General features: G+C 34.3%; 1 protein-coding gene across 1 annotated transcript in view; it reads right to left on the bottom strand.

Moving 5' to 3' along the window:
- The window catches only part of VWC2L (von Willebrand factor C domain containing 2 like), a 159,163-nt gene extending 144,851 nt beyond the window's left edge, over positions 1-14,312 (bottom strand). Inside the window, exon 1 of the mRNA XM_059392667.1 lies at positions 13,923-14,312. Within this exon, the coding sequence (XP_059248650.1) occupies positions 13,923-14,312 (390 nt within the window). The remainder of the gene's footprint in view (positions 1-13,922) is intronic.
- Positions 14,313-14,408: the final 96 nt, after the last annotated feature.

Raw genomic sequence — 14,408 nt, 5'->3', positions numbered from 1 at the left:
CACTGTCTCTGAATTTCTCTGGGCAAAAATTTACTAAAAGTTGAAATCTTTTCTTCCTTTTCCATTTGCTGGCAACATTGTACTTTTGCATGTTATGAAAAGGCAGTAATTGAAAAATTAATATAGTGAAGTGCTTTATAACTACTAATATTAAAATATATTAATTTCCAATTTTAAGTCCCAACAGCGATTTCCTTCTGAATTTATATTTCATTATTTGATGCTTAATTCATAGCTTACTTCGTTGCACAAAAATATGTTGAGATGGCTTATGGACAATAAGATAAAAGTATATTTTATTTTTTAATTTTTTTTTTATTTTTTATTTTTTATAAACATATATTTTTATCCCCAGGGGTACAGGTCTGTGAATCGCCAGGTTTACACACTTCACAAGATAAAAGTATATTTTAATTTAAAAAATCTTGACCAAGTAATATCTTGATGTAAGACTTTTGACTTTGGGTTTTTTGTTTGTTTGTTTTGTTTGTTTGTTTTTTTTTGGTGCAAGGCACAATAGAAGTAATCACAATTTTGAAACCATGTATAAGAATGGCTAGTCCTCGGGCACCTGGGTAGCTCAGGCAGTTGAGTGTCTATTGATTTAGGCTCAGGTCATAATCTCAGGGTGGTGGGATTGTACCTTGATTCAGGCTCCATGCCCTGCTTCTCTCTCTTCCTCTGCCCCTCCCCTGCTCACTCTTTCTCTCTCTTTTTTTCTCTCTCTCAAAAAAATAAAAAATAAATGGCTAGTGCTATCGCCCAATGCAATTCAGCCATATGACCATGTGGAATGAGCTCATTTGGAGCTCAAATCCTATCACTAAAGATTGCTGTTTTATCTTAAGGCACTTGAATCTGGGTTTTCTCATTTGTAAGGTGGAGGTAATAACAACATAATATTAATAGGGCTCTAATTTTGCCACTGGATTCTTAGGAGACTGAAGGAAATTATGTAATATATAAACTATGTAGCATTGGTTAAAAGACCCTCATTGTCATCCTAGCTTTGAACTTGATCAGTATTTATTTATTAATTTTTAAATTTCTCTTCATCCATTTTCAATGGCCATGTATTTCTCAAGGGTATATATTGATTATAAATTATTTTTATTAAATTATGGCATGATAATTTCCATTATGAATTATTGGAAATATTGAATTTATAAAGAACATATCTTTTAGAGTTTTAAAAGCAATTTAAAAAAATGTAGCAATGTGTGCACTCATATTATGGTCAGATAAGTATGACATTGGGCAACATTTTTAGATAGTTAATTAGGTTCTTATTTACAGAGATGAAACTTCAATCTTTAATCAAATTCTTTGCCCAAACAGATATTTAACAGGGTAACTTCAGCTCACATTTTTTTTTTTTTTTTTTGAATCTTGATTTAGGTATGTTCTAGCTTCAGTGTGAATGTCCTAGAGTCTCATTAACAAAAGGAAGATTCTCTGTGATTGTCCTTTTTCTCCCTAATGAAGCTTTTTAAATCTCAGCAGTCAAAGGTTTGCTATTTTAGTAGGATTTTATTTATAATGTTGGGGGAAAATTAAAGTTAGACTGAACTCTTTTAATTTTTTCCCCTGTCATATTTAGGAAAGGGAAATAAAACTAATATGCAGTGAAAATACAGGGAGTGCCAGAGAGCTGTGGATTTTCTTTCACTATAAAGAAAAATGACTTAATTTGGTAACCACTGGAAGTTTTTGTGATGACTATGGTATTTCTAAGGCTGCAAAAACTATTAGCAAAATCCATGGTTGGTTGTTGTTGTTGTTGTTGTTTTAAAATTTGTATTTCACTGATGTAAAGATTTAAAAAACCCTCTAAATAACAAAAATACTCTTGGGCAATTCTTGCTGCATTCAGAACGCAGCTCTTATTAATTTTTAATGGATAGAACTGTGTCTTAGATTCATACTTCTTCATGGCAATGGGAGTTTTTAAAAATAAAAGAAACTGAGCCCTGTGAAACATGACACAGGGAAATAATTTTCCTCATATTAGCATGTATACATTTCCACCAGAAAGATACAGGACTTAATATGATTTCAGAGTTATAATTGAACACCTATAGAAAAATATAGGGGATATGAACACGTGAAAACGAAGCCATCTCAACCGTGTCTTGCAAAACATCCTTAATGAACGTGTGGAAGCTGGTCAGATATAATTAGAAGACCACTGGAGTTAGTCAGAAGCCCTTCCTTCTCATTTATAAAATGAGAATAAAAATAGCTTGGAACTAAGCAATTCCTGAGGGAACACAGGTGCAAAATATCTTATAAAAGTGTCAGCTATTATTTGGTGTTTGCCTCAGGCACAGATCTGGTTGTGTCACTCTCTGATCTGAGCCCCTTAGTGGCTCCCTGCTCAGCCCAGGCTTTGGCTGAAACTCGCTGGCCCGGCATGACACTCACATTGTGAGCTGGACCAGTGTCCCCTTCTCTGATCTCTCATGTTTTGTCTCCTTTATATGCCTTATGCTCTGGCTTAACTCATTGGGTTTATTCATTTTTCTCTGCACGTGCTTTGTACTTATTTTTGCCAATGTTCTAATTTTGTCTGAAATACTTTCAGTGTGCTGAAATCCCTATTCTTAAGATATCTTAAGTCCTCCAGACTGGATTCCCCCTTTCTTCATATAAGTTCCTAGTACAGTCAGTCATCACAAGCCACCTGCTCTTAGTAATACCTGTATTATTCCTTTTGACAGACTAGGAGAATTTTCAGGGCCAGATTTAGGTCTGATATATTTTGGTACAACCCCATGAAACCTACCATTTTTCCACATGTCGGTGATATTTAGAATATTTAATGAAACCAAATTATGGATTGTGTGAGTTGACTTGAAAAGTCATAAAAGTGAACTAAATACCTAAGTAAGCAGACAGCATACATATTTTCATTTATTATTGTAACACAAAATATATTTATTATATTACATGAAATTAAAAATAACCTCCTTGACTTGTCACACTATCAAAGGAAATCACAAAGTAAAGCAAAATAAAGGAATTTTTAAAATCATCTTTGCTTATCTGTCTCATCTGAGAATTCTCAGTGGGAAGTTATTATATTATTATTCATCAATGCAAAGAACAAAGCTATACTGCTTGAAGGCAAGTGTGCAAAGAGATATAGGGCTTAGTACTATTGTTGTCAAGTATGAGTAACAACAACTAAAATAGGTGTATCTAATGCTTTTTTAAAGTCACATATGTGAAAAGATATACCTGAGACCACCTTCAAGTCAAGTTGGACCTATTACCTATCAATATCCAAAGAATATTTAATCTTCAAGAATGTGGATTTGAAAGGTTTGATAACACAGTTTGAGAGAATAATAAGGGAAGAATAATATTATCATAGATCAGGGGTTGGCAAACTTTTTCTGTAGAAGGCCAGATAGTAAATATTTTTTTAAAAGATTTTATTTACTTATTTGACAGAGAGAGAGATTACAAGTAGACAGAGAGGTAGGCAGAAAGAGAGGGGGAGGAAGCAGGCTCCCTGTTGAGCAGAGAGCCCGATGATGCAAGGCTCTATACCAGGACCCTGAGATCTTGACCCAAGTCGAAGGCAGAGGCTTAACCCACTGAGCCACCTGGGTGCGCACAGATAGTAAATATTTTTGACCCATGTGAATCCTGGGTCTCTGGGGCAAGTGCTCATCTCTTCACTACAGCCTAAAAGCCACCATAGACAATACAGAGATGAATAAGCATTGCTGTTTCAATAAGACTCTACTTACAAAAGCAGACAGTGAGTTGGATTTGGCTCATGGATAATGGTCAGTCAATCTCTTAGATTTTTGGTTATATGTAACTGGCATGATAATGAAGAAGAAATAATTTTTCAAATAAATTGTTTTATGCAACACAAATTAACTACCATAAACAGTCACATTAATTTAAATGTTGTGAACTTTAAAAAGAGCCAGAAAATAAAAGATGAGCTGAGACATACAGATTTTTATCATTAGCCGCCCATAAGAGTCAAAAAAGAAATTAGGGTATCTCAAATCATTAGTAAAGTATTTCTTAATCCATGTTTCATTGAACTCTTATGAACCTGAAGATGTTAATAGATGTTCTGAGGAAAAAAAAAATGTTCTTCTGTCACATAAAATTTGTGAAATTCCATATTAAATACAGTTTAGTGGTAATAGTAGTAAAAATGTCAGGTAGCTTTTATGAATCTCTTATGGTATGCCAAGTAGTTTCTACTATTATCTCTCTTTGAGAGGTGTGTACACTAAAACCTACAGAGGTAAAGTACTGTACACCTAGGTCACTTGGCTGGGAAGTTGTAGAGCCCACTCTAAAATCCAGTTTTCTCCTCCCTGTCAAGCTCATAGCTATTGAATAATACACACTGACTCTCAAACAAACCTTTTAAAAATACTCAAGCAGTATCAATACACTAATGTACACTTCACATTTCCAAGGATACATCACTTCTCAAATTTACTTGACCACGAAAAAAATCAGAAATCCTTATTAAGAATATCACAGAGTGGTGGTGTTCCCTAGAAAAGAGTCTGGAAAAGGCTACATGCATTTGATGGTGATTCCTAAATCTAGTTGATCATTAGAATAATCTGGGAAACTTTAGAAACATACACTGAAATAATTTCAATCAGAATTAGGGACAGGTAAATGAATCAATTTCTGAAACATTCCTTCCTGAGATGATACTGATCATATGCTAGTTTAGAGATATTCCTTTGTTCTAATTCTATGGAACTAGAAATTTTTGCATACTTCATCCATTTTTGAGAATCCTTTTCTGCCTAGTCATAAGAGGCAGGTGCTTGCAGAGTGATATCAAGAACATGAATCCTCAGTTCCTAAAATTACCAAATATATGGCAAAAACAGCTCATTTAGTTGCTTTTTTACTTCCTAGTATAAAAGAGTATCCATGAAAATAAACAGGTATTGTTAATCTAATAGGATTTTATTTTATTTTGGCCTATATTACTTTGTTTAATTATAGAATTTTTCATTTTTAGACAAAGGATCCCTTTTCTAACACAGCCTTTGCAAACTTAGATTCTTTTTTTGCAAATTGTACTCTATGTCAGAGACTGATTTTAGATATGCCAATATTTTATTGTTCTTGTCTACTTGTAACTCTGTGTTGTCATGGTGATAGGTCCTGATATCACATTTCTATAGACAATTAGCTGAAATAAATCTTTGCATCCAACACATTTATTGGAAAGGGAGATGCAAATGAGTGACATTTTCTTGTTAAACCTGAAGATAGTAAAATGTAGAAAAAAAGACCACAGGAAAGCAATATATTAATATTGCTTTTGCAAATAATGAGCTATGTCCTTATGGTCCTTTCAGTGAGTTTCAGTTGGCTATTGTTTTATCATCTGTAAAATAAGGACATTAGAAAAAATAATTTCAAAGTTTTTTTCAGATCTAATATTCTATGGTCAACTCTTAAAAGTAGAAAGGATCTGTTGCGGGGGGAGGAGAGGGAGGGGGTGGTTGGGTTATAGACATTGGGGAAGGTATATGCTATGTTGAGTGCTGTGAAGTGTGTAAACCTGGCGATTCACAGACCTGTACCCCTGGGGCTAATAATACATTATATATTAATAAAAATTTAAAAAAAAACTTTAAAAAGTAGGAAGGATCTGAACTACAAAAAAGAAACCATAATGCTTGCCTTTATAAATAGGAGAATACATGCAAACTCATATACTAGGGATCCAGCCTCATGCCAAGAACTAACAATAGTAGTCGCAGGTCAATATTAAAACAAACAGATTGAAAAATCCCAAACAACTAATTTAAAACATACACACACACACACACACACACACACACACACACACCCCACACACACAGATTAAGTTACAGATTTATATGTAATATTGTAATTTTTAAGTTCTCAATGTTATTAATTTTTTGTAAGACATATATGATGACCTTATTGTATCTATTCTATAGTTAGAACAATTAAAAGTATTTGACTTTTGTTTATGATTATATGACATAAAGGGGGGAAAAATTAAAAGTTGTGTTCAGAGGACTTTTTTTTCACTTTAGATAGCTTTCTACAGGCATAAAATAATATCATCTAAAAACTTTTTTAGGGGATGAATGATTTTTCTTGTTACTTTAGTACTTTATTCACTCTTTTCATGGTGTCATTAAATCCTTGCAAAGAAGTCTTTATTGTGATATGAGATACAGCAGGCTAGAGGCAAGGGTATCCACAAAGGACAGTATGTTGGAGTGAAATTACTGATGCTAATCAGCAGTGATGATAAAAGTCCAAAGTACAGACTCTAAAATAAACCAGTCTCCAATTAATAATGACTATTTTTGAGAAAGATGCCCCAGATAAGCCAACCTACTGATCACTTCAATCTGTCTCTTGGTTATTTGTTTCAAGCTCTTCCTGGAAATCTTGGCAAAGCACAACTAAAAAATAAACCAATACGTTTTTCTTGCACTACCCTTCATAAAACACACTGCCTGATGTATAAATCAAGTTGTAGGAAAACAAAACTAAGCAAAAATATGGTCAAGGTGAATAAGGAGGAGCAGGAACAAAAGATTTACCTAATTTTACAGTAAGATTTTCTGTAAGTAAAGACATTCCTGGTCCCTCAAATTTCTTTACACACACACACACACACACACACACACACACACACTCAAATCATTGCATGTATGGAGCAGTTTCCATTGAGATGATGTATGTTAGAATAATCTACACAATTACCATAAAATATGTAGACCCGAGTTATGAAAAAAGTGAAAAATAGAAAAATTATGCTTATTAATATCCTACCACTGACTGATTATGTCTTTCTGTGAGTAAAGCCACTGTTAAAAACAGGCAGATTTCAAACATATCCAATGTTTTGTTAACTGGAGTGAAAGTTTGAAAGGGAGACTACTGGGTCTTTCTTTTCAGTTTCATTTTCTTACACTGCTGGAGAGTAAGGAGTGGGCAGCAATGTCTATAAACAGCTGATGGCTGACCTCAAGTCTGAGGTAATCACTAACAGTGACAAGCTCCGCAAATCTCAGACGTGGCTGCAAATCAAACACCGATCACCCCCTGTGCACGGGGCACAGAAGCCCAGTCACAAATCTCTGTAGTCATACTCATCACACAGTTATCACCATTAACAGCAGCATCTTGCAATATGAAGGGCAGCAATAAATACCAGTGGGTGAGCATGAAAAACTATTCCTACATACAGCTAACCAAAGAGCTAGCCGACCATTAATTCTCTTAAAATTTAAAGCAAAAAACTTTTCCTGATTGGAAACAGCCTATTTTACACCACTCAGAGGTTAACTTGGAAGACATTTATTCTTACAATTCTATTCCCACATGTTAAAGGTGTTCAAGAAAGGGATCATTCCCGATTATCTGGAACTTCTGAAAAAATAAATTATTTTAAAAATCTGATCTGCTCCCATTTAGTGCACTTCTATAGAGTTAAAAAATGCCAAGGAGGCACAATATAAAAATAATGAGAGAGGGTGAAGGAATTTTACAAATTTAAGTTTTAACAAAACTGACTTCTAATCTCTGAAATTGGTCCGAGATTATACAAATTAAGTAGAGGTTCCACAGTTGTTTACAAAGATGGAAATTCCTCATGGGGAATATTCACTTTGTTCTTCATGCTGGGGTTGACCCTCAGATGAGCAACAGCATTACTTAATTTTTGTTATTTTGTAGCAACTTGAAAGGAGAAGCCATTCCTGAATTCACTCAAAGGCAATTTTAACATTAAAACCCACAACATACCCTGCAAAACAGAAACTGTATTTTGCAAAATCAACACTTAGGGAAAGTCTTCTCCACTTCTCAACAATGATCCTCCCTTATCTTTATTGTATGAAATTATGATGTTTTCTAAGATTTTCTTTGGATAGAATCTTACAAATGCCCCTGGTGACCCCTTTAACCTTTTGTAGAGAATTTGTAAACCATCTCTTAGAAAAAAGTCTTTAAAAATCCCACTCATATTCTCAAAATCTACCTACTTCTCTGTTATTACAATAAATAAATCCTTCACATCTCTGGAAAGATGCATTCTGTACCCCTTTGCTTAATGCAGAGATCTTAGTTTCTTTGCATTTCATAGAAACTTTTACAATGGCAGAGGGTGGGTGGGATGCAGTGAATTAGGTTTCTGTAAAGTGTTAACTCAACTGAGATTTCTTTACAGCTTCCATTTTTCCCCGTTTTTCATATCTTTGATCATTAGCTCCAAGTACATGTTGCCTTTTGTTCTTTCTCCATTTGAAAACAAACCAACATCAAACAAATCACACAGACCTAAATTCAATCATTCTTTCTACCCAAACGCTTTCACAGATTTAATATTACCATATTGGGCATTGATGGGGCACTGATTAGTGAGAAAGCTGGAAAGCCTGCCATTCTGTGAATATACCCATTGAAGGCAAGTCAATCTTAAACCTTAGCTGGCATTGATATTTGTTAAGGGGGAGATGATTTGGCAAAATACTCCACGTGATTACTTTTCTGTCTACTCTGCTGCTTTCTTCAAGATTTAAATATTAAATATAGATTTTAGAGCAGAACTAGGCAGCTTACCCCAGCATGAAAATATGTTTCTTTAAAATGACCACATACATAGAAAATATGCAGCATGAGAACATGATTCAGAACACTGAATCTTTTAAAACTAAAAATCGGCCACCTGATCAACTATCTTTTGCTTAGAGTGGGAGAAGCACAAAGGCCGTGCCCACAGAGAAAGACAGGTCCTGGGCAAATCAAAATCCTGAATTAGGGGCACTGGGTGTTGCCTACAGAAAATCACTTTAAAATGTGACTGGCTATGCAAAGGCTTTTTCAGTTGCATGTAGTATAACCTTCAGTGTCTGACCTAAACTAAATCAGTGTAAGTTTCAAAGGATTAAAAAAAGACCAAAAAGGCTAATTCTTTTTGAGTGAGAGTTATAAAAATACCAAGGAAAATAAATTATTTATCCCTTTGGGAAGCACAGCACGAGATAGTTTACCACCAAGCCAAAGCTGATAGAGTCTATGTTTCCAATCAACTTCTTTTTTTGTAGGAAATGCTATTGTAATTTATTATTTATGCTCCTTATGTCTTAAAAAGTAGGTTCCAGTGTCATTTTGCCTGGGTATACATAAAAGAAAGATGAGAGAACCTACTATACAGTGACCTTTATCTTAATACAATATTACCAGAACACTGAAAAATTTAGAGTTTTCAAAAAGAGTAGAGAAAAATCCATTTTCAAAGCTTGAATCAGTAAATGTTGAAAAAGATCTTTGCAAATAACATTATTCTTCCCATCAGGTGACACATGTGGCTCAACTTACATTTGAATATACTGATCAGAAAAGATTAAGAAGGGGCATATGTTTTGCAACTATATAGGGTGAGATAGAGTAACTGTTTTGACCCACCAGGTGGTCAACCCTGGTCTGGGATGAAATCCAAGATGACCCTGGTTAGGAAGGGGGATGAAGAAGAGGAGAAAGCAAGATGGAAATGAGCAATGTGTGTCATTTTAAAGGATCCATCTTTAAGGATCCAAAGAGGACTCCTTATCTGAACTTTGCTTCTTTAACTAAAAGGAAGAGAACAACACATAAATAAGAAGAAACTAAGGCATTTTAAAGGAACTCTAACTTTTTTATCTTGTGGGTTTAATTAGGATTTGACCAATTATGTCATCCATCAAAAATGTATTGAATGTTTGTTATATGATTCACATGGGGGGTTGGGAAGAGCAGAAAACACTGTTCTTAACCTCAAAGAGTTCACGATCCAGTTGGAGACAGGTGGTTTCACATTCTGTTATTGCATTGTGATCAAGGCACTGAGGTGGTGAAGAGCTTAGATTCTGCAGTCAAGCTTCCTGGATATGAATACTATTTCTACTTTAGAGCTGTGTGATGTTGGGCAAGCTATCTTACACTTCAGTTTCCTTATCTTTAAAACAGTGCTAATTAAAGTATCATCATCATACTGTTGTTATGAAATGAAATAAGTTGTAATACACATAAAGGTCTTGATAGTATTGGATTGTGATTTATGTTCCTGTTTATAATGATGTATTTAGCATGCTGTGGGAACATAGAGGAAAGGTATGAGACTCAGCCCAGGATGCAGCATAGATAGGGCTTTCCAGTTGAGATGAGATTTAAATGGGGCTTTGAAATAGTCTAGTAGGACTTACACAGGTATGCAATGGTGAGAAAGTGTAAGACAGCATTGCAAACATGCAGGGAAGAGATATCACTTAGAGTTTGGATACTTGGAGAGTCAATGTATAGAGCTGAGACTATAGTATGGAATTTATATTTTTATCTTGAAGACCCTTCTGTTTTTATCCTCATGCATGCTGGTCATTTCATTCTCTGTTTTCTTCAATAGCCTTACATCTGCAGCCATTAATTTCTTCACCTCTATTCAATTCTACACTTGGCTACAAGGTAATTTTGTTCAAAAAACACATTTAACTAGGTCATCTCTATGTACAAGATGGATTTTATCCCTTGTTATTCTTTAGACCAAATTTGACTATTTTGGCCTGGTATCCAAGTTCTTCTCTCTGCTGTCCAAAACACATGTAAAAATTTACCTCTCCTATTACAGTAGCATTCTAGTAACATCCAGTGTCCTGTTCCTATCTCCCACCTCTCTTTTTAAATTTCATATTAATCTCTGATCTTGCTCAAGAAGTTTCCTCTTTGGAATTTTAATATATCCAGATCAATTTGAATTATTTCCTTAAGAATAGTCTCAACTTCGAACATGATGAAGAAAAAGAAAATTTGTTTAACCAAATCTCACACATGTTGATATGCTTCTGGCACCACAGTGCCTTAGTGTTGAGCTTCACAATTCCATGCTTTACTTTAAACTGCTCTTTCCCTTCATTCTCTTTCCATATTGTTCATACATTACTTGTGAGTGGAGGTTTGGCCTTCTAGGTATCTTACTTTCCAGTGTATGTACATCTATAGTATCTTGTACAACAAATAATCCCCAAATGTTTGTTGGATGAATATATTATATGTAAAAATATATAAAACCTTCTTAATAACATGCCAAGATAATTATGTGAAAGTTCCGTATATCTTTTGAAATTAGTTACTTGTTTCTTGTGAGCTAAATTAGAAAAGAATCAAGATTATATTATGGCTTATATTTACTTAGGTATATATAGTTTACATAGACAGGTAGAACATTTATAAAAAGTATTGGAATTCTTTCAACTGAGTGACTGTTAAGCATCAATTTCCATTATAAAATGTAGGTGAAGACATAGAGGAATTGTGAAGTTATAGTAAACCACTGGACATTAGAGTTTAGGAGGAAGGGAACAACCATTTAGTCAATATCTATAGTGTGCCAATCATCACAAGCCTGCTATTTTCTTCATAAATCATCTAAGTAACTCTTTCTAATATATCCTCCCAAGAAAAGTAATTATTATTATGGCCATTTTATAGCCAATACCACCATGGCTCAAAAACTTAAGGAGTCCTTTCAAAATCTTACATCTACGTGATGAATTTGGGATTTGAATCTATATCTATCTGACTCTTGAGCCCAAGTTCTCTGAGAGGTTATTAGAATGACAGTATTTAGAGGTAGGTTAAATAAATTGACAATTTTGGACAAGTAACAAACTTTTTTGGTCCTAGTTCTTCACTGTTATGAGCTTGCCCTAGATAATTTCTATAGCGTTTATAACTCCAAATACATGTGAAAGGAGGCAACTATTTTCTTTCATTCTGTTTTTTAAAAATCTCATGGCATGGAAAGGTGGAAAAGTTATGCACATCAATGGGTTGTATATTGACTATAGCAGGGACATATAATTAGAATGAAGTGTTGTGAACTTTTTCTTTATATATCTCTTATTGTTTGACATGGTGAAATAGATATTATATTTGTAAAATAAAAATCTAATAAATAGAGGAAAAACTAGCATTTTGAGTAGTGAGTTGGTTAAATTCGAATAACCATTCTCTTATTTACTGAATATTGAGGACAAAATTATGTAAATCTTAAATTTTATTCAATGTACTTTTTTGCTTGGGTAAGGCTATCCTACAGTATCTCTTTGCACTCAGCTCTCAACTAGTATGCACGTTAGAAAAGAGTAACATGATTCTAGAACCATGTCTAGAATACAATTGTGTTGAGTACTTGCATTTACTTTAATTACCCTAAAAGTGAAAATAGCTAATGTCAAAATATACTTAATATTTTAGAGACCATAAATCTGTTAATAAATGTACTATCCTATTAACTATCATTTGATATAAATAATGGTAGTTTTACTAGACTTTCAAGTCCTTTACTTCTGAATATTGTGCAACAAATTATGATAATATATGAAAGAGAAACGCCTAGAATAACATTTATGTATAAGAAAGCTAAATACGATAATTATTAAAATTTCCTTCATGTCCTAAGGAATCTAGTTAAAGTGACTGGGTATTCTTGAGTAAACTACAATTGGTTTGAACCCATAACCTGGAATGAACTGAGTGCAATGAAATACCAATACATAGAATACTCTAATCATGATCAGTTTAAACGTTTTTTTCCCCATATTGATTTCTTTTACCATTTGACTATTGTAGAGAAGGAAGTTGGGTTAGTGATAATAACTGGACGTTCTTCTCTCAGTCACACTGGAAACTAGCTATGTCTTCTTTTGCTTACGAGATTCTAAGCACCTTTCACAGAACTTGGTTAGATGAAATGAAAATTTTTCATATCAAGCCATCAGTATGACAGATACTCCAAGGCACAAACTGCCATTACATTTAAGGAGAACATTTTGATATATGAATTTATACCCTCAGGGTTGAGGTCTGGCTTGTAGGACATCCTAATTAAAACTAGCCATTTGAGAAAAGAGACTCAAAGCAGAGATAAAAATTAACTCCAAATTACTTAAAAGTATAGGCATATGAAATACATATGAAATACTAAGGACACTGGAAAAATAGTCTTTTTTCTTCCTACCTCTGACAATAGAGTATGACAAAAATTCAGTTCTCTTTGGGGTCTTGCAAACAAAAAATATCTAATGAGCAGAGAACAAAATGAGGATGATGCTCTACAACAAGTAGGCCCAATGCATATTCTTAATATATAGACCACAGCTCAGAGGTGTGTCCCAGTGGCACTTGCATTTCCACACACTAAACATAATTCTAGACTATAAATGACTCCAAATACAGGCTAACCAGGCACACCCACATTAAAAAAATCACAATATTTAAACATTAACCTTAAATAAACACATACACTACAAAAAATTCCTCAGAAAACATTTTGTAATAACACAGAAGAAATGCTTAAGGGGAAAAAAAAGTATTAAGCATGCCCAAAATACTTCTGAGGGAAGAGATTATTGTGAAACCTTAAAGATATTGATCAATAAGCCAATTGATTATTTATTGACCACAGTGGTACTTAGGCTAAGTCAATTATCATATAGTTTCACTTACTTGTGGAGTATAAGGAATAACATGGAGGATCTTAGGAGAAGGAAAGGAAAAGTGAACTGGGAGAAATCGGAGGGGGAGATGAAGCATGAGAGACTGTGGACTCTGAGAAAAAGAAATGAGGTTTTTTGTAGGGAGGTGGGGGAATGGGGGGCCCTGCTGGTGGGTATTAAGGAGGACACGTATTGCATGGAGCACTGGATGTGGTGCATAAACAATGAATCTTGGAACACTAAAATAAATAAATAAATAAATAAAATTTTAAACAATTTTAAAAATCAAAGGGAAATTTAAAAATAAGTATTTCAAACTTTAATTTTAATGTAGTAATCTACTAAGTATGTCATGTGAAAAGTTAGTATTCAATAAATATGGAGGGTAACTCATACCTTAAATTCCTCCAAGATTTTGTAATTTTTCCCATGATATTCACAAAAGTTTTTCACTTCTTTGCACTCAGGACAGCATCCATTGTGTTCCACTTTAGTACACTTTGGGTGAATTTTAGGGCATTCTGGCTGATCACAAACAGGTCCATCCAGAGCACAGACACATGGACAGTTGGAATGCCCTGGGAAAAATCGTTCTCCCAACTTGTATACAAAGCCGCTGTCATCCACACACCCTTTCCCTCGATAGTCATCAAAGATCAGATTGTCATTACTGGAGGTCTGGTCACCTTCATCAGCAGGATAGTCTTCATGACTGATGGCAGCAGAGGTGACCAATCCAAGGATGACCAACAGAAGTATGCAAGCTTCATGAATATGAAGAGCCATCCCCCTCCTCAAAGGCTTCTGGATGTGCTCCTAATATTAAATATACTCAGCTCCTTCCATGGGAATACAAGAAGGGTAGGCTGAAAATAAATATTT

Source organism: Mustela nigripes, chromosome 3, assembly GCF_022355385.1.
Source record: "Mustela nigripes isolate SB6536 chromosome 3, MUSNIG.SB6536, whole genome shotgun sequence".
NCBI lineage: Eukaryota > Metazoa > Chordata > Mammalia > Carnivora > Mustelidae > Mustela > Mustela nigripes.
This window is presented reverse-complemented; position numbering and strand designations above follow the sequence as displayed.